The sequence below is a fragment of the Zychaea mexicana genome, assembly GCF_025766255.1.
Source record: "Zychaea mexicana strain RSA 1403 chromosome Unknown BDB00scaffold_67, whole genome shotgun sequence".
Lineage (NCBI taxonomy): Eukaryota > Fungi > Mucoromycota > Mucoromycetes > Mucorales > Lichtheimiaceae > Zychaea > Zychaea mexicana.
Window position 1 is genome coordinate 108,238 of NW_026516730.1, and position 26,232 is coordinate 134,469.

Consider the following 26,232-nt stretch of genomic DNA (forward strand, 5'->3'; position numbering starts at 1 on the left):
TTCAATAAGCAATACGTCGATGTTATTGTTATCAAATCAACGAAGGTGGTGGGAAAGGCAACAGGAATAACAAGCTGCAAGAACGGGTTTGGCATAGTTATTTACGGTATCATTGCTATAATAATTTGGGGATGTGTGGAGCGCAAAAAAGGGAAAAAAAGAAAGACGCGCGCGCTTAGACAAAAAGAAGCGCGTGACTCGCTAAATTCTTGGAAAAATAAATCTTGAGTGAGAGCCTTCAGACCATGTTTTTGTTGAAGACGGAGCGATTATGGCCGACGTTGAAACCCGACATACAGCAACAGTGACAGCCGAGACTGAAAGCAAGCCAGTAGCGACACCATCCACCACGGACGCTACCTCTACTGCTGCTGCTGATTCAACCACTGCAACAACCACCACTGCCGCCGAATCAAATGACAAAAAAGAAGAACCCGTTACAACTGTATTTCACGATCCTATAAACTATAATGTCAAGCATCCGCTTCACAATGCCTGGACCCTGTGGTTCGATAATCCAGGCAAAAAAGCCAATACACAGTCCTGGTCCCAGAATTTGAAGGAAATCGTCACTGTCGAGACCGTGGAAGACTTTTGGGGGTAATAATTTCAAACATATACACATGTATATATTTCATTCTTTTCTCTCCTGCCCAAAATAGGTCTGGGGCATAAAAAATATTGGCTTTTTGGATCTGTAACTAATTTCTGTGTCTTGTTTTAGCGTTTACAACAACATTGCAAAGGTCAATCATCTCGAGTCGAACTCAAACTACCACTTTTTCAAAAAAGGCGTTCGACCTGAATGGGAAGATCCAGCCAACGCCAACGGTGGCAAATTCAGCATTCAATTCCCCCGAAACAGAACTGGTGAAGGAATCAATGATTATTGGCTGTCTCTGGTATGTGACAAGAAGTAAAGAAGACGGAAGGGGGGGGGGAGGATGTTTAGTGATTAAATGCTTAACCAGTAACAATGGTCTATTAGCTTTTGGCCATGATCGGTGAGCAATTTGCACACGAAAACGAAGTCTGCGGTGCCGTCATTTCTGTGCGGAAGGTGTTCTTCCGTGTTGCTCTTTGGATCCGAAGCTCTGAGAGAAACGAAATAACGGAAAAGCTTGGGTAAGGAGAAAGGGGGAGGGATCAATGCGAAATATACGAGAGAGAAGAGCAGGGAGACAATGTGATTTGGATGGGATGACAGCTTTGAAGGGGTTATCTTTGTTATTGACATATCTGTCTTGCACCATCTAGCGCTCAGATCAAGGAATTCCTTACCGTCCCCCCCAACATGACCATCGAGTTCACTCCTCACGGTGAATCTGCTGCCAAATCTTCTCAAAAATTCACCGTATAAATTTTTCTTTACATCTTCAAATGTACATCTCTTTCTTCCTAAAGTTCAAAAACAGTTTAATCGCAAAATCGAAAAAGTACAGTTTGCTTCTTATCCTTTGCAATTTGCAGTATATTGAAAAAAAAAAGATAAATGTTTTCTCTCTCTGCTTAATTTCTGTCCGTGCATTGTTGTTGTGAGGTTTTTTTTTTTGTGCATCGTCTATCATCTATTTTATCAACTAAATGTATACTGCTATATTATCGCCATCTACAAACTCACTTGTTTTCCTTTTTGACTGTTACTGGAAGATCTCTGTTGATATTGTTCAGACGTAATGATCAAGTGAATATCAGTCTACGTGACCCCGTTGGAAGATGATTTATTGTTCTGGATGAAACACCGAAAAGCTTTACCGGTAGTAGCCCACACATGCACAACAAAGTTGATCTCCAATCCAAAACTGGCGGGCCCATCACAGAGCTTTACAACGGCATAGATCGATAAAGTCAAGGAGACTTCTCTGTTATTGATCCCCGTAAAACTGCTCATATGACGGATCGAACGGAAACAAATCTCGAGTGACACGATCTAAGCCATCAATTACTGCCCGCTTGTTTGTTGCTGTCAGTTTTGCGCATCCTGATGATAAAAATTAAGCTGGAGTGGTGAGCGATCATGAGAGACTAAATGCATTTTTTACGGATAGCTTGTAGGCTACTACTTTGCTCAGTCGTCACTGGCGATGCTATCTCATCGATCTCCGTAGCGCCAAACGCATACTTTGGTATGAGACTGTCAACATTTAATATGTACGAGTGTACAGGACTGTAACAAATAGGTATGAGCTTCATCATCGCGTGGACTGACTTGTATTTTGTACTTTTACTTACTGCTAGTTCGCACATTTACGACACTATATATGTCTTCTGCCAATCTTGTGCTATTCTTCATTTGTCCGTGCGGTCCCATTGATCATGCGCGTTAACCATACTCCTTTGACATGGCTTTCGTCATAGGTTTGGACCTCGTCTTAAGAAGGCTAGTTTGCACAGCAAAGATATGAGTTTAACCGTGAGCAGCAATGGATATGTTTCTTGATTTACGTGCACATTATTACACAGGTTATGGCAATATTTCACAAATGTATAAAAAGGTCTGTAAAATTTGCGGCTCTGCAGGTTGCAAATGTGGCGATTGACTGTATCTCCTTTCTGACAAGACTAACCTTGTCATTTTTACCATCCAGCAGCGCTGTAACCATCATTATGTTTCGAAACAAGGACGGCAGAAAAGCGGAAAGAATGCTCCTGTGCACCAAAGGTCGGCAACCCGGTCACTACTTAATTTTTGCTATCGTTGCTGGTGGTGGTAATGGTTATATGTCTTTCTGAAAAGATAGTGGGTGCTCGTGTAACGTAAAAATAGATTGAAGCCATGAGCATCTACTTCCCTACTTGCTTGGACTTAACAGCAAGTATAAAACGTACTGGTCTCTCAACCACAACACCTTGTCATCACAATAGCTTATATACATATATGCCACAGACACACAATCCACAGAATCTGGGCTGCCGTGCGTTACAAAAATCTTATTTTGTAAAGGACAATATTCAAGAACCGTGAAAGAATAGATTGCTGGCATCATAACTTATGTATAATCGCTATGTTCTTTCAAAAATGATGGTATATACGGCGAAAACATTTGATACTAATAGTAGTGTTCTGTAAACATGCCAAAGCTCTAACATATTTCATCCTTTCTAAGGCATCATGAACATCAGTAATACGGGCGTTCATACAAATCATAGACATTCAATTTATAGACACGTTCTTTAGATCCTCGTTAAGGTCAACTTGTACCATTTAGACGTCTTTGATATCTCTAGCATATTTGAATCCGCCAACTTGCTTTTATGTATAGTCATCTAAGCATATGTACTAATACTGGTTTCTTAAGCAATGTGATTATGTGATTCACGAGGTATGTGAAGGGAAAGAGGAAAAAAGAGGTAATATAAGTTGCCTCAACATTTTGTTCTTCCCAAGTTTATACCACGATGTACGACAGCTCAACAACTGTGGCATTGATATATATTCCAGCGCCACCCACATTGCGAGCTCTATATGAACATGCTGGAGTGAAACATTGAGAATTCCCATTTTTTTTAATATTACAGTATCACATTTTTGAGCTTTTTGATACACGCCTTTTTTTTTCAACGCATATTATTCATTGTACATTTTCAGTAAACATGGAAGAAAAGTTAGAGAATGAGGAATAACTTTTGTTTTGTTTTGCTTTGGGTGTTTAAGGATGCGAGTTGTGTGGATGTTTGAAAAACCATTGGTTATTGCTTGAGGTTTGTTGTTGTACGAGTAGTTCGACGCGATTTAACGGCTCGTGGTAATATTGATGATGGATCCTCGCGACGGCGCTTGTTATCGTTAGGTGAGCCATTTTCATCGTTGTTACGTTCTCCATTCTCGTCGCTGCTTGTGGTCGGATGTTCCTCGTTTTTTACAGTAGTTGTGGTTGTTGGTTTCTGAAATACTTGCTTTGTGTCGTTTTCCTCGGTTGTAGTAGATTGCTGTTGTTGTGGATGGCTTTGCTGTTCTTGTTCTGATGGAGATGAAGGTAAGGTATGCTGATCGTTGTTGTTGTCGTTGTTGCTATTATAGGTAGAGCTGTATCGACTGGCGGTGTCTTGTACAGGTACAGGTCGCCATGGCTGTGTCTGCATACTGGCGTAAGGCGGGTGATGGTATCCTGATGAAGAAGAGGGCAGCGGTGGCGGTAGACTGGAGATGTATACTGAGTAAATCTACCCTACAATCTAAAGACATAGTTTTTTTTTACAGGAAAGAGACATCACAGTTACCTAGGATGATGGCTCATGGGCACACCTGTTCGTTCGTCGTAGTACTGGGAATAATTCTGATCATAGCTGTGTTGTGCTGGAGGAGGTAAAGGGGGTTGCTGCGGATGGTCTACGCTGTTACTTGTGCTGCTTGCGTCTGACGACATGCGCATACGCGACCAGTGTTCCATGGGTGGACCCGGATACCTGGTATGGCTATGCTCATACTCGTACATTTCTGAAGAGGAAGAGCTGGCCGATGTTATGCGTTCATGCATCGAGGAATGAGGATGGTGGTGTTGGTAGCCTGCAGGGGGTGGCGCGACCATACCAGGTGGAGGTGGCGGCGGCATCAAGTTGGGAGGCGGTGGTGGATAGCTGCCACCAGCAGCAGCAGCAGCAGCAGGTGAATAGTCATAACCGTTGTTGTGGTGGTTACTGTTGCTACCGTGTTCGGTACCACCAGGTGCTGCATTATTATTGCTGCTACTTCCAGCTTGCTGTTGTTGTTGTTGTTGTTGTTGTTGCTGCTGATGCGGGTATCCAACGAAGCGCGTGTAATTCATTGTTTGCTGATCCTGTTGCTGCTGCTGTTGATGGCTTGCATCGGCCTCTGCATAATGGCCTGGGCTGCGTCCTCTGACAACAAGCGGCGACGACTCGACGGTGCCAACAGCGACGGTTTCACCAGAGCTGAGTTGAGCGTACAGGTCGACGACAATGAGATAGTATTGCTGCGCAGCGCGTCGCTTGCCATTGTTGGCAGTGGCCGATTTGAACTGGATACGCTCAAAGGTGACGACAGACTGGGTGGCGCCGACGGTGCTCATGGCGAGATTGCCTCCGGGTCGAATAGGTTTCTGGTCAGGCGTGTTCTGAGGTCCCTTGTCGCGTTTGGGTGTGTGTTGGATCAGCGGGATGACTTTTTCGCTGTTGGCGATCCTGGCTGTGACACCCAACATGAAACTCGAAACTGGATGCAGTGCGCCGTCGAGCTGCACCAGACACGGCAGATCTTGGCCATCGTAAATGACGCCAATGCCTTGCAAGTTGAATGCTCCGCTCAGTTGAAAGTAGTTGCGTCGGTAGCAGGTCCAGTCGTTGTCGGCCATAAAGAAGCCTCGGTCGACACGCGCATGGATATGAACGTCGAGGCTATAATGTGGATTAGCTTTTGAAGAGAATGGGTGCTGATACACACGTATTGAGTGACTTACACCGTGCTCCTGTCTAGTGCATAGACGTTACGGTTGTATCTGGTGGCAGAGAAGGCGGGGCTGTCATCTTGAAAGTAAACAGAGTCTTTACGCCGTCGGCGCACGAGCGCGTTGGGGTCAGCTGGCGGATAAACGCTGGAGTCCTGCTGGTGGTGGTGGTGGTGCTGATCAAGATGGTATGGATGATGGTGGTGGTGAGTATACGAAGGTGGCTGCTGCTTCGGCGAGGTGGCAGGGTCATTATCGTCAGGAGGGGTGTGATAGGAGGCGGTGGAGGGAGGAGGGGGAGCTGGAGCTGGAGCAGTTTCGGAAGTCGGGCGTGGGGTGGTTGGCTGGGACATTGCAGTGAAGCTGCTATTTAAGTTTATATTTGTTGGGCGTCAGAATTTTGCACTTCTTTTTGAAACGGCAACACAAGGGAGAGAGCAAAAAAAAAAAAGATGGAAAGAGGGACGGTTACATTACCCGGTGTGCGACCTGGCGCTGTTACTGTTGCTGTTACTGCTTGCGCTGTAGCCTGGGAGTTCTGGTTTGACACTTGCACTAAAACCGTTAATATTGCTGCTACTGCTGCTACTGCTTGTGTGCGGTGGCATATATGCCGTCTGATGTGATGAAGATGCTGACGACGAGGAGGATGAAGAAGAAGAAGACGAGGCACTATTCACAGCGAAAGGACCAAAGTGTTGTGGTGGTGAGTACGCCAATAGTGTGCAGTGATAAGAAAAGTTACGGACAAGAGAAAGAAAGAGAGAGAGAGAAAGAGAGGTGGAAACCCAAAACTCTGAAGCAAAGAGGGCGGAACTCGGGTGCGTACACACACACACACACACACAGAGAGAGAGTGTGTGTGTGTGTGAGTAGAGTGAAGGTGTATGTATGTGCGTGCGTGCGTGTTTTGTTGTGTACGTGCGGGTGCGTGAGATTTGTGTTCGTGGGCGGGACTGCCGCTACACACCCTCTCTCCTCTCTCTTCTGTTTCCCCCCCAAAAAAGTAGTCCACCCCCCACCCCCCACCCTTTCGCCCTCTTTGGCTTAGATTTCCCGGAGAAACACGACACTGTGTGATGTGCTCTCTCTGCAGTAAAGGATGCAGAAAACATAAGAATACGCGTCATCCCAACTTACAAGTACGAGTGTTGTGTCATTGTGCCTGTTGCTGTCACTGGTGACGGTGGCGGCTGCTGTTGCGGGTGTCCCTTAGAAGAAGTAGTGGAGGAACTGGGACTGGGGTGATTCCGAGGCGGGTGAATGGGCGACGGACCTGTTGAATGAGCCGATGGTGACCACACCTTGCTTTGAATGCTCATGCGGGAGAGTGAAAGAAAAGAAGAAGGAGGAAAAAGAAAGAAGAAAGATAAAGAGAAGGAAAGCAAGATAAAACAACAACAACAACAGCAGGGCGCAGTATGAATATCGTCTCTTTTTATCCCTCTTCCAGACCGTATCGTATCATGTCTCTTGCACTTGCCGTTTTTTTACCTCTCTTCTTCTTCTTCTTCTTCTTCTTCTCCGTCTTTGTATGATCTGGCTAATATAAAAATGATCGTGGTGGAAGGTGCAGCAGTTATATCGTTGTTGGCAGTCAAACGAAACCCTAACCCACTCATTCACCTGCGCACGTAGCAACGGCTGTGCGTTTTAGTGAAACATTGAAAATAATTTGGCTTTTTGCAGATCACCCCCATCCAAACTCGCAACCCTTCTCCAGTCCCACGGTACACCGCGTTTCTTTGCTCCTGTTGACAGTACAAATAGCCTTGTTAGGACGGCCCTGTATGACCTGTCCTCGCTGTTTGGTGTTGTAATTGTTCTTGATGAAGCAGCAAGAGGCGAAGAAGAGAGAAGTGGTACAGTAAGCGTAGGTAACCAAGCAATCGGCTCGTTACCTAGTGATCTCTCATAGAAAGCTAAAACTTACTGTTGGCAACTGATTTATGGGAAGCCTTGTAACCACCTTGGCATTTCATAGTACACAAGTATGCCTGTTTCACGTGCCGCCGATTAGCCCAAAACAAAAGGGTCCATACACACGGATCGGATGCTGTCCCTCTCCTCTGCCGAATCACATCCAGGCCTGTCTCCTCTTGTCTTGTCTTTTACTCAACTTGCATCGTGAGATATATATATATTTATAGAGAGAGAGAGAGAGAGAGAGACATAAAATGTAGCCCTACCCAATCATGTAGTACACTGCAATTGTCAATGCAATACCGGATGCTCCTTTATTTGGGGGGAAGGCAAAAGCAGAAAAAGCAGATACAAACTGACGCGAGTACAAAGTTTTGGGGAACGTAACACGAAAACCTAGCCCATATGTACACCTTGTACATTCTTAGCGTTTGACACACAAGAAGGTACAGTGTGCGTTACTTGAAATTGCCACTCAGCTCTTGCTGGAATGCAACCCTGTTTTAACCTTGCAGCAACTACATGTGTACTTGTGATAAATAGCAGTAACAGCATCAGATAGCCAGCATGCCCAAAGAAACAACAATGTTTTATTACACTTATTGTCTAGATTTCATACGCGCGCTACCGCTCGTGCTTTCGGTCATCTTTGTCATCTTCACTTCCAGCTGGTTTCCATACCGATCCACCGCTATATACCGGTCGCCGTCAATGTACCCAGTCTGGGTCTTTTGTGGCGTGGACCGCGAGCTGCTGATGCTTTTACTTGGTGGTAACGGCAGCAGATTTTTACTACTACTACTATTGCTACTAGTACTGCTATTGTAATTATTATTGTTGTTGCTGCTGTTGTTGTTGTTACTGACGATAGAAGTAGTTGTAGTAGCAGCAGTGGTGGTGGGTTTGGCCGAAGACGAAGACGACGACGGAGACCGTGAACGTGATCGAATATGCGGCTGCCGTCTCCGGGTTTCAATGAAGCCTTCTTGCACAGGTAACACAGGTTGGTCAGGCTCTGCTGTTTTGGGTATAAAGTCACCTTCCAATAATGCATGGCCACGAAGGAATTGTGAGAGCTCCATCCAGCCACCGCCAACGCGGACCATCACCATTTTGCTTTTCAGAACGCGGCAGTATGCCAGCTTGGGATTCGCATCACCAAACCAGTACCGTCCCACTTCGCCAGGTACCATCTTGACCTTGACTCGGTACGGCGTTTCGTTGACAATCCGGCCAATTTCCATGTCGAGATCGTTCTTTGGATCGGCCACGTATTTGTTCGGTGGCGGTGCTGGCGGTTTTTTCGTGTTGCTGATGGATCGCGACGGTGGTGGCCGTCGTACAGAGGGCGGTGTCAAGCGGCTCGTGCTGGTGGTGTGAGTGGCAGTAGGTCGTGCAGTTGGACGCGGTAGCGATGTGGATGTGGATGGTAAAAGACGACTGGTGGCAGATAACAACGGCGAGCTCGTGTTGCCATGGGAGCCACCTGGCGGTGCAGGCAATCGCGATGGCGATCGTTCCCGTTCGCGCAGGACATTGGTTGCCTTGCGTGTTGGCAGAGACGATTTACGTCCTCGGTTTACGTGGCCAGCCGCTAACGCTTTGCTCAGTTCGGCTCGTTGTGTCTTTGCTTGCTGATCCACGCCATCCCAGCGCTTTTTCAGTTCGCCAATGTGTTTAACAATCATATCGCGGTCTTTTTGGTCCGAAATATCGTCGGTAGCAAGTCGTGCAGCTTCCAGACTCTGTGTGATTTTGCGCTCATAGTACTTGTATCGTGCGTCGAGCTCAATATATTTGCCTTGCATATCCGCCTTGTTGGTTGTACTGGCCTTGTTAGCAGCAGTCGCTGTTTTCGCTTTCTCAACTGCATCTCCCAGTGCATCGACAAGCACGTCAATGTCGTCGGTGATCATCAAGCACTTGCCGACTTCAAGCGCCTTGGCCAAATCGTGTCGCTTGTTGCTCATAGCTGTCGTCATGTTATCCAGCGCTGCTTCCATCTCGCTTCGTTGTTGCACAAATGCACCGTCTGCATCGCCGAAATCCGCAATCATGGCGTCCAGCTTTTGCAGCTCACGCTGTGCATGGTCTTGTCCTTCGCTCTCAATTGTATTTAGCGCTTGCTCAATAGCCAAAACATCCTGCTCGCGGAGAATACCCGACAGCGGTCTGTGCTGTTGCTTATGCGCCGAAGAGAGCGTCACTCGAGACGGATCGCGTTCAAGAAGATCCAGTCGACCACGTGTGTCACTGCACAGCTTCAGTACAGTCTTCATCTGGCGAACAACAGCAACTCCCTTGGATGCTTTTGCCATCGATACTTCCAGGTTCGATAATTGCTCTTGAAGTGCGTTCCATTCTGAGTCGATCCGTTCGGTACAGGGTTGGATAACATGGTTCTTCAACGCCTCGACGGCAGCCGACAACTCGTTGTCGTTACCATCACCACTAGAGCTGTTGACTTGCATAATGCCTTGTGTCATGCCCTTGAACGACTCAATGATGGTAGTAAAGTCATTGATTCGGTGCTGGATATCACGCATTTCGGCATCCATGTCCTTGTCGGACGATATATCCATGTTCTCTGAAATGTTGTCGATAGCATTCTTGCAATTGTTGACCCACGACGTGATATTTTCGGCCGTCTTTGCGTGTCCCAATGCTCGTCGCACCATATCGTTCCACCGTTGCTCTGAGGTGATTGCATTGCTCAAGCTGCGCAACGAGTCTCGTGTTTCTGCAACAAGCAATTTTTCTCCATCGCTACCAGCTTTTGCTTCCACACTATTCAGCTTCGCGGTAAGATCGTCATAAACACCGATTTGACTTGATGCCGAGCCAATGCTTGCTCTGCGATAGTGTTTTTCGATCGAGCTAATGTCTTCAAACAAGTCTGCACAGCGGTTGCCGGCTGATCGGATACGCGCCTTTATTGCTGCAATCTCTCGACCGCAACGTTCTTTAATAGCATCGGTTGCTGCACGACATGATTCAAGTGATTCACGTTCTCGAGCCTCTTGTGCCTTGATATCCAATGCTTTCTTTGCTGATATTACTATCGCGGCCACCGCGTCATGTTTCTGCATAAACTTTGATTTGTTGATTTGTTGCTGTTGCTGCTGCTGTTGGCCGTCGCTACTTGCTACAAGCTTATCTGCCATTGTTTGGGCCATTGCCAGTTCAGATTCGAGAGCTGCAAGAGCATCGTTAGCTTGTTCGATATGATCGTCGTCTATGTTAGCCACGCTGCCTTGAATCGTTTGTAATTTCACATGCAAGTCGCGCCACTGGAAGAAATGCTCCATTGAAGACTTGGCATCTTCCATAGCAGTTTCTAAAAGATGGTAATCGTTTTCAAATATGGACTGACGTGCACGAATATCATCCGTTACTGCATCTTGGATTTGCAGTGATCTGAAGAAAGAGCGTTGTACTTCGACTTTTTCTAACTGTTCTTGCAAGCGTTGGTGTGCGTCATCATAGGCCTTTGTAAAGATCTCAGCCTTGGCTCCGTCTTCTTCAGTGTTGATACCGTCAGTGTAACCGTACTTGTCGCGCATTGCTTCTAACTCACTCGTCAATTGATGCATAAATTCGGTCAAAGCGTCGGTTCGCTTATCATAGTCGGTCGCGAGACGATGCTTGTGTAGCCGCTTATCCAAATCCTGCAAAGACGCCGTCAGATTCTGATGATCCGACGCAACTTGTTCAAACTGTGCCTTTTCGTCTCCATCCCGATGGAAAGTGCCCAGCTTTTCAAGATATTGGCTTTTTAATTCCTGCGCCTGTTCTCGCCACTCTGCCATTTGATCATCACTGAGCACCGAGAGATCAACAGCGTCAAGTCGGTCTTGCAGTTTCTTGCGCTGGTCTTCAAACTCGTCGACGGATTGCTTGAACTCTGCCTGACGCAATTTTTCCTTTAGCATTTCCTTGGTATCGACACCAGTGCTGCTGGAGAGCTTTTGCCAAAGTTGATCAATCTGGGTTTGACGTTCATGGACATGATCGTTGTCATCGAGCTTGCGTGCCTGTAGCTTTAAGGAGTTGTATGCAGTGTTGTATGTCTGCATGGCAGCAAAGGTGGCATCCACAGTTGCAATCGCCGATCGACGTTTGTCTGCCTTTTGTCGTTGCTGCAGGCTGTTGCTGACACCGGTATCATCAAGGTCGAGTACCTTGTCGAGCGATTCGAGTTTTGCATTAATCCAGTCCTCCACTGTTTGAGCCTCGGTCATGTAAGCATCACCTGCTGCTTGACGTTCGGTTTGTAGCTGCTTTGATCTAAGTGCAGATGCAAGTACAAGAGGAAGCTCTTTGAGACGCGCATGGTGAGCATCAAACGCTTCAGCAATAACGATATTGGAGTTTTCATCGAGCGATCGGCAACGAGAATCATGATTCTTGTAGCTGCGTATAGGGTACGGCAAACTACTATCATCGAGACAAAATGTGTTAACGCGTTGGGTGTATGCGTCTACTTGATCTTGACCCGCTACGCCTTGTTCGATACCGTCCTTGATGGCATCACAAGATGATTCAAGCACTTGTGCTTGCTCGAGATATGCAGTAAAAGTATCGCGCTGATCCAAGACTTGCTTTGCAAAAGCCAAATGATCCTGTAGCCGTTGCACTGTGGTTTTCAATGCTTTTTTTCGTCGGACTAGCGTGTCGGGTGCTTCCATGTGCTGATTTATCAAAGTTTGGCACTGCTCAATAAGGGCAGCCATCTGCTGTGCTGCATTAACGACTTGTTGTTCAAGTTGACTCAGATCCTTCCATGCATCTGTTCCCGTTGAAGCTGTAGGGCTGCTTCCATCCATCGACCAACGTGCACGGTGTTGTATAAAGTCTTCGATTTGCTGTTCTTGCTGGGTGCATGAATCAGTGACAGCGTTAGCAGCCCGTTCCCAGGACGATCGCTCGATCAAGTAATCCAACTCGCCCTTGGTTTGTTCTGACATGTCCGATAATCGGGATAGTAACCCCTTAAAAGCAGATTGCCTCACGATGACTGCCTGGGGAACATCGACTGAGATAGATGCATACGTGGATATCACACGATCGTAAGACTCTTGTGATGGTAGCAACGTCTCGTTCGAAAGCTGGGATACACTTTGTTGGATCGACTCTGCTTGTGCCTTCAAATCTGCCAGTTCTTCTTGTTGATCCACATTACCAGGCGTAATTGTGTTTTTGCGATCAACAAGCTGCCGCAGCTCATCTTGTAAAACTTCCGCCCTCTTAATGGCATTTTGGCTTTGCTTCTCCCAATCGATCCGCTCCGAGGTAACATCCAGTTCTTCCGAATGACGACCTGCAACCTTATCAAGTGTGTCGATAAGGGAAGCAAGAGACTCTACAGCACCAGAAGCCATTGTTATTGACACCTCGGGATGGCATTTAGAGCTGTATATCGTCTGGTCAATTTTAGTGCAACGGTCGCGCAACCCGTTCAATGCTGCCGCTGATTTTTCGACTTGTTCCCTGAATCCTTGATTGGCAGCCTTCAACCCATTCATGTCGGGCAATGCATCTATATCCATGATATCGGTTGAAAGATCTTGACGATGACCAGCGATGGATGACAGAATCCCTTCAGCTTGTTCTTGTTGCTGTTTGGCGGTGGTATAAAGCTCGGCGATCTGCTGTTTCAGCTTGGATGCCGTATCAAATTTGTCTGCCAGATCATGCAACTTTTGTCCAAGTTCCTCGAGTGCTGATCGCTGGGTCTCGACTACGGTTTTGATGTCATTGTTGACTGTGTGGTCGTCCGTTGACGAGGATGGATGACTGGCGCGAGCGTTTGCTGAGCTGGTAGGATACGGAATACATGCTCCATACTGTGTCCACCAATCTTTTAGCGACTGATCGAACTGCTGGATTGGGTCGTCAAACTGTTGTGGCTCGCCCTCCATGACGTTCTTAATTGCATTTTCAAGGGTATCAGCGATGCCCTGACCTGTTGCGTGGATCGACACTGCCTTGTTCATGAATTGAATAAGTGCAGCGTGCTGCTCGTGGACACAATGCGCAAATTCGACAGAGTCTTGTAGGTCTTGTACACTCTGCTGTAGAGCATCTTGCCGTTGTTTAAATAGGCTGGGTAAATTTTCGCTTTGTTGCGAGTCGTCCAAGAGACTTGACAGATCATTGATCATTGCTTCATACGATTTTTGCGCTGACTCGACGTGCTGTGACGTTTGGGAATCATCGACCTTGAGTTTCAGCGTATTCATCTTTTGTTTCAATACATCTTCGGCCAAAAGATCGTCGACATTGGGCTTCCACTGCATTTGCCAAATAATCTCCCAGACAGTTTGGATTGTCGACGTGATGATGCGTGTCACCTTTTCGTGTTCTTCCTCCCAGGTCATACGCTTTTTGAGAGCTTCCAATCCCTTAATATGGGCAGCAAGCATGCCTTCCAGTTCTTCGATTCGCCTGTACAGTCTTTCCATGCTACCATAGAGGACTCCAGTTTGGATAGCAACAGCGCCCGCCAAATCGACATCATGCTTTAGCGAGTCCAAATAATCTTTGAGGATCTTCCAGTCCGAGTTTTTCAAATTGCCTGCCTTGGAAAGCTGTTCCTCGCGCTCTTTGTCAAGTAGTTTAAACTCGTCATCTCCCACAGGGCACTTGGCAACAAACACGTCCACTTTTGCATCCTCCAGAATCTTGATTTGCTTCTCGACCGTTTCTTCCAACTGATGGATGTCGTCACTGAGTTGACTGGCGGATTTTTGTAGCTGCAAGACGCGGCGATATGATTGTAATTTGTGATCCAGCGCTTCGCCAAGCAAAATAAGCGATGATTTTCGGGCACTGATAGCCGCGCGCACCGTATCATTCACTTTATCGTTCTCGATCATGTCAGAGGGCGGATATGGAATTTCTGGATAGCGGATCCGTGCGGCTACTGTGGTCACCAGCTGCACCGCCTGTTCCTGAAATGTTCGGATCTGTTCCGTGAAGTCCCGGTCGGAGTCTGCATCAGTCGCTTGTTGCTCGGCTATAGTGATCTCCTCGCGCAATTGTTCACCAGACATCATTAATTCGTCGGCACGATAAACGAGATCGACCACCGTCAGCCGTTGCTCAACAACTTGACGCACATAGTTGAGCCGTTTGGTGACCGCCTCGAACGCCTCTTCCACATCCACTTGCCGAGATTCCAGATGCGGCGGGAGCTCCACCTTGGACGAATCATCCATTTCCTGGTACATGTTGACCGTCGTTGTGAACTGTCCTTGATCGAACTCGGAAGCGCGTTGTTCAATATCGAGTAGCATGTGAACCGTCATGTTTTTCATCGCTTCGGCTTCGGCACGATCGCTTGCTTTTTCTTCGTCTTGCTGCCATCGTGCCCTCTGCAGCAATTCATCGACTTCACTATCCGTGGCGGTGACCCAGGCGCTGGCTTTCTTGTGCTCTAGTTCCCAAAAAAGTCGTAATGTCAACATCTGCAGATCGTAGGAGCGACGACGCAAAAGATGCATGAGCTTATCCAGAGACATGAGTGTTGAAAATGTGATTTCGATTGTCGTCGTGTCCGCAGGACTGAGATCTTTGTCGCCCTGCTTGTCTGAGCCGGTCAGCGTCTTGACATGAGCACGCAAGCGTGTCATATCTTCCTTATTCAGCTTTTCAACTTCCTTTTCCATCTTTTCGTGTTTCGCATTGAGCGCATCCACCATGGCCAACGTGTACTCGGTCAAATCTTCCGATTGCAGCGCGTCTTTGACTGGCTCGGAATCAATTGCCTTGATTCGCTCTTCGATCCATCGTCGTATCCGTTCAGCTTCGATAAACCAGACCCGCACTTCATCCACCCAGGAGCTGACTAGCCTGTGCTTTTGCTTCAGTGCATCAAAATGAACGCGGTAAGACCGTTGCTGACCAGGATCTAGTTCTTGATGACCCTCATCGCCGCCATTTTCATCACGGCCGACACCTGCGATTGCGCCTATTAACATGGAGCTATACTTTGCCTCCATGTCATTGATCATGGATCCTGCGCGACGTGTGCGATCTTCCAGCTCACGAATGCCTTCTTCTGTTGTTGTTGTCTTCAACATCTTGGCCTGAATAAACTCGAGCTCGTTGCGAATAGGTGTTGTCAGCTGCGCGAATCGCACACCCATGCGGATAGCCCTGAAATCATCTTGCAACTGTGCCTCTAGTGCTGCATGTGCTGCGTCAATAGCTTGTATGCGTGCGTACACGCTTGTGCGTGCATCTTCCGACATATCGCGGATGTACGCATGAATCTCAGCCAGCTCGCCCTCTTTAAATGCCTGTAAGGCAGATTCAAATTGCTGAACAGTGGCGGTCAGATCGACATTGTTACTGTTGCTGCTATCCGCATCATCCATCAGATTGATCGACGATCCAAGTTTTTTATCCCTTCCAATATCGTCGTTAGCGATTGCTGTTATTGCGGTAGTGTTTGCAGCACCAGAAGGTCGAGAACCGGCCACTGCCGAGGAGGACGACGTCGTGCTCATGGTCGTTACCAAAGTCATGTCATTGAGCTGGTTCCGCAGTTGGCTAATTTTGTTGAGCACATGAGTTGCACGCCGTTCAAACTCGTCGTCTTCAACCGTACTTTCGCGGGTACGCCGGGTGACCTGGATATATTGCCGCTCAGAGACCATGCTGAGCTGTGTCATCCGAAGCGTTTGCTCTGTAGACGGTAGCTGTTCGTCAATGGTTTGTTTGAGCGACGACATGTAGGCAATTGCTGAGTCTTTATTGTGTATTAATTGTTCTGCATTGGTTGGTATCGAGACGTGTAGTTCGCTTTCGAATATGCGTGCAGCGAGGGATATCTTGTCTGTCGGTGTGCTCGTGTTGTTCGACTCGTCTCGTAAAGTAAAGAGTAGATCGGGTATGGCCGTCGGGCAAAAGCGATGAGCAAGACACAGCAAAGGTGTACCGTCACCGATCCAGGAATCGCCGTCTTTTAGTTCAGGAACTTTGTCTAGCAAGGCGAGTTCCACGTAATTGTCGAGATGCAAATGCAGCCATGCCTGCACGCTGCTTGCTTGTTCTGTATACAATATATATAGAAACATAAACAGACGATCGTTGGTAATTAGAGTTCGTGCATGTACCTAAACCGGAAGCTTCTCCTTTGGGGGCATTACCATCAGAATCGCGCTGTTTTGAGTCTAATATTGAAAAAGGCGCGTCTTTGGTCATGTTGCAAAGATGGTATTATTGTCGATTGAGCTGGTATTATAATACAGAGGCCATGTATGTATTGGAAATGTAAAAGGTTGTGAGTCTTTTTTGGTATAGAGTTTTCTGTTTTAGCAGCGGTTGTTGTACAGGTGGAAGTGTGTATTTGCCCGGCTGTGCAAAAGAAGGAGTGCTACTATGATACTGGCCGAATATAGAACGAAGCCGTTGCTGTTAAATGCACGAATTGACAGAATTTAAGCGAGTTAGAGTTGCCTTGACGTAATGGCTTATGACTTTAACTGCTCTATGCCCTTGTTTTACCTTCAGAGTTGGAGAAGAAGAAGAAAGACGCTGAAAAGGAGTTTCTGCATCTGGTCAACGACCATTGTAAGTTAAAATGCAAAATTGATTTGCCGCTCTTGTTTTTTAGGTTTTTTACAATGCAGTTGTAAGCTACAGCGTCATCGCAGGTGAATTTGATCGACAACTAACCTTCTCTTTCCTAAAAACAGTAGTGATTGCTCCATAACCCTCGCCTCCTGCCTTATTGTTAGCTCCCAATATTAAAGGCTCCTCTGTTGCATTACGCTATGGGTACCTCCTATATCGTAGCAGCTTTGTGATTTGCGGTATATTTCTGTAAATACTCGTTCTTGACGACGAGAAGCTAACAACTCTTTTGGGTTAACCGGTTATACTTAGAGACATTTCATAGATTACTCCTTGGTATTTTTTGCTGCGGTATAATTTACTACAGTCCTGCCACCACTCTCTACACTCTTACATTTGGTGATATACTGCACTAGGTAAGATATGTTAAAATACATTTTTTGCTCTGCATACTACAAATTAATAAGAATTAATCTTCAAGTGGAGAGAATGACTCTCAAAAAGTCATTGCATACTTAGAAGAACCCTGATCTGGTAGGAGAATCTGCAGCAGCGACATCAACCCCTTCATCTGCTTCAACAGCACTAGATAAATTAGGCGCCTACTAGAGATCTCTTATACTTCTGGCACATACAATTAGAAGCTTATATCGAACTCCGTGCATTGAAACTCTGCGTGAGTATGTTTCATGTTTCTTGCTTTTGACATTGTATTCTATACATATCTAGTCGCCCTATCTGCATCAGCATCCAGCAGCTTTGGTGCCTTGACCCCGGCACAAGCCGTCATCGGCAAGTTTCTTATAATTTTAATAGAGGCAGCAAAGGCAGGCGCATGATATTTGGCGGTTCACAACGATGCGTCAACGCCAAAATAAAATCCTTACTTATCTTATAACATGGTTTTATTTACTTCAAATAAACAAAATCTGAAGCCTGTCGTATTTATGCTTGTGGACATTAAAATATCCGTAGGTTGATATCTTACATCTTTGCATACTTTATTTATTTTACAGTAACTGTGAGTTATAATCAAGATCATTATGATAATGAATGGTAAATTATGGGAGAATTTCTTTGATGGTAGATTAGGTTTAAGTAATGTATCGGAAGTCAGGGTGCTAATAGGAAAAGTAAAAATGAAAACGATAGTTAATAAATAGTTGTTATAGATATGCTCCGTGGTGTGGTTTTTTCAAACTTACAGCATCACAAAGTTCTTCGCCTTCACAAGCAATACGGCGCTCTTCAGGGGTCATGTTGTCACGCTTATTGTTGATGCGCTTAAGTGCAAACTTGTAACCAATGGTTGTACATACTTGGATAAACAACAAGACGGCACAGACAGAATGGGCAGTAACATAGTGGGGTGCATCATTGGCACGGTATACTTGACCACCAACTATAGGAAAGACACAGATATTGACCATTATTAGTATGTATACTGTTAGAGAATTATAGCTGCAAAATCAACTTGGCTTTTTTTAATCGGTCATTATTATCTTACCTACACCACCGGCGTTACCGATGGAAATGACAATAGCACTACCGACAGCACGTTTGGTGTGACCACCGATGTTGCCGGTAAACCATGAAAGCATTGGAGGAGCATGAGCGAATACACCCGTCACTGTAATACAGGCGGCAATGTAGAGTGCTACGGGACCTTGGTCTCTGCAAGCAATAAGCAAGATGTAACCGATCATACCAAAGAAGGAGGGAATAGCAAGATGATAAGCACGCTCGCCTTGACGATCCGCATCCATGGCAACAAGAATTGTGACAACACAAGCTATATAAACAAAGTACGAATAACTCCTTTTTAGTAACCCGAAATAAATGCATATTGCTTTCTGCTTTTCTACTAACCTATGGCATAAGGCGGGGCAGACATTGCTTGAGCCTCTAGAGTCTCGAAACCCATGCCTCGAATAATGCTTGGTAAAAACAGACTCATACTATACAAAGGAATGGATCCGACGATATAGATGAAAGAATGCATGTAAATTTTCCAGTCGGTAAATGCCATGCGAAGCTGCTTCATCGAGAAATGCGTCTCAGTAGCTGGGCCAGCATCCTTAAGAAGACGGTTGACGATGTGTGCGCGCTCGCGTTCGTTGAGTGCTGTTTACGTATGGTAAATCAAGGGTTAGTTGTCTAAAAATTGAGCACTCTATATAGTTGCTACCTTTTGAATTTTCGGGTAAATTTGGGAGGACAAAGTAGGTGATACACGCCAAGAAAAGAGTAGGGATGGCTTCAATAATAAAGATCCACTGCCATCCATGCAAACCTCGCATGCCATCCATCTGCATGATGCCATAAGCGAGAACACCGCCGAAAGCCTAGGATTCAGTGAAAATAAATGGTGTAATTACTAAACCAAGTTTATCTGTGTCATTCTGCAAAGCAATGGGTCGACTAATGAAAACTTACACCAGCAAGGGTAGAGCATCCGAAGAACAAAGAAATACGAGTGGCTATCTCTCTGCGAGTATACCATAACGTCATGTAAAATATGACACCCTGGAGTGGGGTTATTTTGATCCGTTAGCACACTTGCATAACGCATGTATAGTTCCTTGAAACAAATTGATCTTACCGGAAACAAACCAGCCTATATACGGTAATATTACAAATAAACAAAGTGCAGCGCTTAGCATATAGTTTTATAGTTTTAGGAGAAAAAAAAGGCGACATTAAAGATTTTTTTTTACCTCTGCGACGCCGAGGAAGAAACGTGTTGCGAGGAGACCAGCTCCGTTTTTAATAGCTGCCATACAAATCATGACAATACCTAGAGGACATGAAAAACTTAGTATCTTTCGTGATGTCTTGCCGTATTTCCATACAGATACATAGCGTATGTGAGCTGTTTTAAAGACGTACCGAAAGACACCATCACCAACGGTATCCATAAGTTTGGACCGATTTTTTTGAGCATAATATTGGAGGGAATTTCAAAAATGACCTGAAATAAAAGTAATGTTGAGTAAGCCACATATTATGAAAGCAGCTTATTCGTTGCCCTAGAAAGAAGGAAGAGATATAATGTGTGTGTGAAAGCTTACATAGCCAATAAAGAAAATCGACAATGCGATGTTGTATTGGTCTTCGGATATGTGTAAATCTTCGGTGATGCCGGCAATCTTTGCGTTGCCTATGATGTAGATGATGATACGATGATAGTCGTTCTGAATTAGCACTCGTGGTTTCTTTTTTAGGGTGATACAAATTCTGTCGAGAAATTTGAGTTTTCAAATTTTAAAAGTACCAATATTTGATCGATCGAGGAAAGAGCACAAATACAATACACCGCAGAACGGAACGATTCGAAGATCCAACTTCCAGCGTAATCGTTTGAACTCTTTGTCGCTTAATGGTTCGTATTCTGGCCTTATGGAAGTGTCACTTGATCGACCAGTGTCCTCTAGCTTAATAACAGCGTCCGCTTTTTCGGTATCGAAATCGACGGGTTTATCATCGGCGATCTGCTGCTTTTCTTGAACAGAGGCCATTGTTAAGAATTAAAAATATATACTATTTGCTGTGATTATATACAAGAAGAGGGGTAAAAGAGAAAAGGCGTGGCTGCAAAATAAAGTAATAGATTAAAAGATAACTGGCAACTTTGCTTTTATAATGGTTTTTCTTTTTTGGTTCGGTTGATGTACCCCTTACAGAGGTTACTGCAACCTGCGTTAAGTGACTCGTGTGTAACTTTTAAAAGTATCTACATCTTGTGTAGCTTTGTTGAGTCTGGGGTACTCTCTCATTGTCATGACGATGTTATGTTTTTCCCAGGGAGCGTATTCCGCTACTGCGGATTGTTGGGCACTTTGATCTAGCGCCAGCTGTATTAGTGGACTAAGTGGAAATTTCTACGGAACTCTACTAAAACTCAAAAAATGTTGAGGAGCGTATAACTTCAATTCTTCTAAATCATGAACGAAAAAGCTAGCAAGGTAGCAGAATATGTGTCTTTCACTACTTGCTAACTACATTGACAATTCGTGTTTGACACTATGGACTTTACGCTTGTGTGTGTGGGTAATTTTGAATCAAAAAAAGGGAACAATTCGGCTATCTTGCGCCGAAGGCAGAATGCTATTGGCTCACTGTTTTACCCCACAAAATAAAAGTTGCTCCCGGATTTCTCGTATATCGTATTCACACGTTCACGGCTACATATTTAAAGCATAACCCCGCACCAAGAGCGTGGGCTACGGAACAGCAGCAAAGCGACTACATTCCGTTGCCGATGATTGAGTTTTTACATGATAGGTAGCTCTCAAAACTACTAAAATTGGACTGGACAAAGCTTCTTGGCAAAATCAATATTGATATTACAATGAGACAGCAATTTAAGAATTGTATCTTCTGCTGCCACCTCTTGCCTTAGTACTATAGAGAATTACAGTCTCGTTCTTACGTACTAACAAACACTTCACTATATCTAAAGTACTTTCCTTGGTCAAAAAACAGGTACTGAAAACTGTCTGCTGCGTTGCTAGGTACACGATTGAGAGATGACTATGTGCTACGTTGAGTCAAGTATGTCAACGAATCCATACAGTGATCATGCGGGGATTCAAATGATACCACTTTCTGGTTCCCACCAGACTGTGAATTTTGTAACATCCGGGCAATCTGTTTGTCCACAGAACGATTTTCCCGCGCACCCATTATCGGCTTGGAATCGATTTTTGCGTTCAAAGACCACGAAAAGTATTATGAAAGAGTTCATTATACTTTAATGCTATCCACAAAAAATTATCATTGCGCTAGGTACATTTGCTGCGTATCTATATTTCATGCTTGCAATGCTGGCACGACAAACAGGTCAGTTGCATGAGATATAATCCATTGCTCCTCTTTTTTCTGTCCCCAGGTTAGAAAATGTTTCTCGGAAATTTTATTCACGAGGTCCGATCATGCTGTTTCCCCACAGTAGTAATTGAAACCCAATGGGAAGTCTTACCGCGAACGCCAGAACACATCTCATACCGGGATAATCAGCGTATGGTTACCACTATTCGAGCTGTATATGGCACTGCAACACGGGACATATATCCGCCTTAGTATATGTTGTAAATGACGGAAATGTTACCCGCAATGATGCTACTATGCACTAGTTCCGCTTTGACAGCCACATTGTACGCAATCTTGCATTCTATTGCTGGGTTATACGAGTTCATTTAAGCGTGTGTACAGCACTCCCAGATCACGAAAAGATGAGATACCTATTTCTTGAACTGCACTTGTTTTCCGTTTCTTGAGGTAAATATGAAGCCTACAGCTTAATATTGCAGCAAGGCGTTAATCATGTTGACAAGTGAAATCCACGGTAATGTAAACAGTTAAAGATGGCCACGTTCTATAAAGAAACCTCAGGCAAGTAAAACGAATATAATAACGATCAGCACCAATTATCCGTACACTACAGTTTTGCGTCTTAACACCAAACTAATGGCTGCTTGGATAAACCCGCTAATGAGAACAAGTCATCCAAAAACGATGCCTGGAGAAGACAGGTTTTCGAAAATAAATAATGACGATGAGGGGTTGCTTGCTTGCTGGTCCAAGAAAAACGCAAATGTAGACTGACACCAGACTGAATCATAGGAGTAAAAAATAGAAAGTATGAGGACGATTCTTCGAATAACCAACAGTTACGCCCGTAATTTTTTGGCTCCTATTTATGCGATTTTCCCCCTCGTACGAAAAGATATAGATACTACAATAACTTGTACGATGAATCATGCCACATACTAATTGTCATCCCAAGAAGTTGGACAACCTATACACAGATTGATTTCCCGAGTCGTGTGTCTTGTATATTCGTGATTTTACCCGTACCGGGTAGCTTATTCGCCGAATACAGAATGCTTATGATATTAAGGTCACACGAACCCAACAAATACCTTTGCACACCAGTTTCTGCAGTCTGGTAGATGAATATCCATAATAAATGTCCATGGTGACAATAAACTTTTTTCACTTGAACTTTGCAGCCGAGTGACTCGATATCATAAAAAATAACAGTGGTTATTCTTTGAAAGAAGCTCAAAGGTATCTGCGCCATCAGCGAGCATCTCAAACTAAATTTTGCAAGACTAAATTTTGCAAGTGAACAGTATTGACAGCTCTACACCGATTATAATCAAGATCAAGTTTTGTGATCTGTGATCCGCAAAAAAAAGATCGCTTCTCAGAAGGAAAAGAATATGAGCTCTAGCGACCATGACCATACTCTATCGTATATCACCGGCACATACATTGCCGCGAAGGATACACTTTATGGTACGTCTGCAAGTACACTGTGCCTGTTTTTTTACTCGCAAAATCAGTGACAGCCACAGCACACAAGCAGCATATGTACGACAAGTGCAATGATGTCTAGCCACCGTAGCCGATCGGGCTCTTCAATATCATAGACTCTAGCGCTTCGTACAATTCGATCCCGCTTTGCACCTTCTTACACTCATTCCAGTACACAGTACACTTTCGGTATATGAAATCCATCACCAAAGAACAGGACAGCGCAGCAAGAATTTTATTTGAAGACAGTTTTGCGAGAAATATAAAGTGGAGGTACGGGCAGTCTCTGGAAATTTACCCAACTTAACTTTAGATTTTATTAGCGTCATTTTTTATCTATCTCGACAGCAAGATAATACATGGTATAACATTATCAATTTACGCTCAAGTTTCTATATTAACATATGGCACATGCTGCTAAAGGATATAACTAAAATCGGGATGCTTTCGTTTGCAACGCAGACAAGTTAGACAATCGAGTCCTATCAGGAAAAAAGTACCAAAAGTAACGCAGATCGTAGTACCTTATCACAAAGTTCTTCTCCTTGACAGGCTTTTTGATATTCTTCAGGTGTCATTCGGTCACGCTTTCTGTTCTCCATTAAAAGTCCGAAGCGCATTCCCATAGCATCGCCAGGCTGATAGTATGGCTTCAGGTATAATATGGACCATCGTCGTCGACATAAATCTGACCACTTATTATGCCTCCCGCGTTTCCTACGGCAGATCCAAAGCTGATAGCAACAGCGCGTTTCGTGTGTCCGCCAAAATTATTGGATCCCTACACCGAGCAAAGAGGAATACAGTAAAATGCGCCGCAGGTCGCAATGGTTGCTGCTACAAATAGGGCGGCTGATCCTTTATCTTGAACAGTAATGAGTAATATATAGCCAATGGTGCTGACCAGCGACCCTGCAATCAAGTGAAATCCTCGTTCTTTCTACTAGTCGGCGCTGAACGCCACCATGATGCTTACAGTGCATGCTACCGGTTTTTGGAAAAAAAGCTGTGTTTAATCGACATGGTTGACAAATGTAAAAGAGCAAACATAATATTATAAAGTGTCAACAACGTACCAAATACATATGGTATAGCGGACATTAACTGCGCCGTAAGGCTAAAAAGATCACTCTTTAAAGTTTACAATTATAACTGAGTAAATATAACTGATACCATACCTTGCGTATCCCATCCCACGAACAATTGTTGGCAAAAACAAGCTCAGAGAATACATTGGTGTTGAAGCACATAGAGCTAGAATGCTCATGGTATATAGCTTCCAGTCATAAACTGCTGCAGACAATTGCTTCCAGGAGAAATTCTTTTGATTTGCGGATCCAACATCCTCCCTGGGTAAATTTATAAGAACTTTTCGCTCTCTTTCTTTTAAAACTATGAAGATAATGGTTCAGTAAGAGAGACAAATATTATTGGTCGATCCTGAAATACTCACAGGGCGAGTTCTCCGGGTAATCCGGAAGAAAAATTTAGGTGACAATGCCGAGGATTAAAGGAGGTAACGATGCCAGTAAAAATATCCACTGCCATCCGAACATTTCTCATACACCGTTGAGAAACATAATTCCATATGGCTATATCATTCAGATGCACCATTACATGTGAGCGCTACCTCACAATTTTGAATAGTAGCGCCATGCCGAATCATGCCTACCAAAACACCGCCAAATGCCTTTTCCATATAATGCAAAGGGATGAAAATCAGTATCCATTGTATTGCAACAAGCAAATGAGCGAAGTTCAACTTACTCCAGCAAGGGTAGAGGCCGCATAAAACGGAGCAATTCACATTGTCTGTAGACGACGGGGATACCAAACCGATAGGTAGAGATTGACCCCCGCCTATTACCAAAAAGAACCACAGCAACAATTATATGAATCAATGCGGCTGGAGCACATATCAACAGCAGCAACATGTTCGTGTTTTTTGGCAGTCTACGGGGAAGAGCCCAGCTTGAGCAAGTCCGAGCATCATGCGGCTGCGAGTAAACCGGAACCGTTCTTTAAGCCAGTCATTGCAGCCATGATAACGGCCCAAATAAATGTAATTACGCTATCCACTTTCGGGGTCCCATCCATTTGAGACACATGTTAGCGGGCACTTAAGACAACCTACAAAGAGAATGTATAAATGTGAGTTACTCGTTAGCTAGTTTGCATTTAGGTACAAATCGAAGCATTTCTTTAACAATTTTTTTTTACATAACCGATAAAGAAGATTGATAGTGCCCAGTTGTACGTTTCTTCGGTTATACCCAGCGAATTCTCGATGCCTGCAAGTCGTGCGTGGCCGATATTGACATGGTTTAGAAATGAGCACATATATAGAAGCGAAAGAAAAGACACGAGTCGCAAATCAAGTTTTCATCGCAAACGACGGATTTTTCTTTCGTCAGCTGTAACAAATTTTTCAGTCTTTCACTGTGATGAATCTTGATGCCTTTTTCTGTATGATTTGGGTCATCAGAGGATGAAGAGGAGGACGGGTTTTCGTGTTGTTGAAGCATGGGCGAAATAATGAAGACTGCGCAGATGATTGAGAGATGAAGTATAGGGTTAGAGTATTAAAAGAGGTAGTAAGGTTAGAGATAAAAAGAAGAGAGACGTAATAGTAGAAACACGCAGTATTCCCTAACAGACTCAGTTTAATAAGCTGTTGGTTTTATATACACTTAAAGTTATAATGTCTCATGTCTCCTGAACACATCGAAAGGACAAAGCACATATACACACACGAGTTAGACTATTCCCTTTGTGAGTTACTTTTCCGCAATGCTTTTTTGTGTTGTAAAGCGTACGCATAGATTCATCTATTATCCATAGACTTCCAATTTCCATAAAGGGCGAGTACCAAGACATACTAGCAGCTTGCTTAGGATCCATTCACCGTAGTACCATATTTTAGTTATTTCAAAAGACAGCAGATTCACACACTCTTATGTGATAGCAGCAGTAATATAATATTGTTATGGTACTCACTAGC

At 44.6% G+C, this 26,232-nt stretch overlaps 5 protein-coding genes across 5 annotated transcripts; 1 reads left to right on the forward strand and 4 right to left on the reverse strand.

Moving 5' to 3' along the window:
* Positions 1–249: 249 nt before the first annotated feature.
* Positions 250–1,701, forward strand: BDB00DRAFT_836481 (translation initiation factor eIF 4e-like domain-containing protein). Its single transcript, XM_053124485.1, has 4 exons — positions 250–600; positions 725–902; positions 989–1,125; positions 1,258–1,701. Exons 1-4 carry the CDS (start codon positions 272–274, stop codon positions 1,358–1,360), a joined length of 747 nt encoding a protein of 248 aa, XP_052976982.1. The 5' UTR covers positions 250–271; the 3' UTR covers positions 1,361–1,701.
* Positions 1,702–4,020: 2,319 nt separating this feature from the next.
* BDB00DRAFT_532962 (uncharacterized protein) lies at positions 4,021–5,972 on the reverse strand. Its single transcript, XM_053117757.1, has 3 exons — positions 5,878–5,972; positions 5,418–5,771; positions 4,021–5,355 (listed from the first exon to the last, which is right to left on the reverse strand). Exons 2-3 carry the CDS (start codon positions 5,756–5,758, stop codon positions 4,218–4,220), a joined length of 1,479 nt encoding a protein of 492 aa, XP_052976983.1. The 5' UTR covers positions 5,759–5,771; positions 5,878–5,972; the 3' UTR covers positions 4,021–4,217.
* A 1,955-nt stretch (positions 5,973–7,927) lies between these two features.
* On the reverse strand, positions 7,928–16,538 carry BDB00DRAFT_875051 (uncharacterized protein; the record flags this gene model as incomplete). Its single annotated transcript, XM_053127291.1, has 2 exons — positions 7,928–16,386; positions 16,484–16,538. The coding sequence occupies 2 exons, from the start codon at positions 16,536–16,538 to the stop codon at positions 7,928–7,930; spliced, it is 8,514 nt and encodes a 2,837-aa protein (XP_052976984.1).
* Positions 16,539–17,893: 1,355 nt separating this feature from the next.
* On the reverse strand, positions 17,894–20,428 carry BDB00DRAFT_960623 (major facilitator superfamily domain-containing protein; the record flags this gene model as incomplete). The annotated part of the gene is made up of 10 exons (XM_053129716.1): positions 17,894–18,031; positions 18,116–18,312; positions 18,418–18,702; positions 18,780–19,034; positions 19,099–19,255; positions 19,347–19,436; positions 19,637–19,668; positions 19,800–19,881; positions 19,982–20,070; positions 20,185–20,428. The coding sequence occupies 10 exons, from the start codon at positions 20,426–20,428 to the stop codon at positions 18,005–18,007; spliced, it is 1,458 nt and encodes a 485-aa protein (XP_052976985.1). The 3' UTR covers positions 17,894–18,004.
* A 3,455-nt stretch (positions 20,429–23,883) lies between these two features.
* BDB00DRAFT_790108 (uncharacterized protein) lies at positions 23,884–25,165 on the reverse strand (the record flags this gene model as incomplete). The annotated part of the gene is made up of 3 exons (XM_053120924.1): positions 23,884–24,012; positions 24,410–24,485; positions 24,999–25,165. The coding sequence occupies 3 exons, from the start codon at positions 25,163–25,165 to the stop codon at positions 23,884–23,886; spliced, it is 372 nt and encodes a 123-aa protein (XP_052976986.1).
* Positions 25,166–26,232: the final 1,067 nt, after the last annotated feature.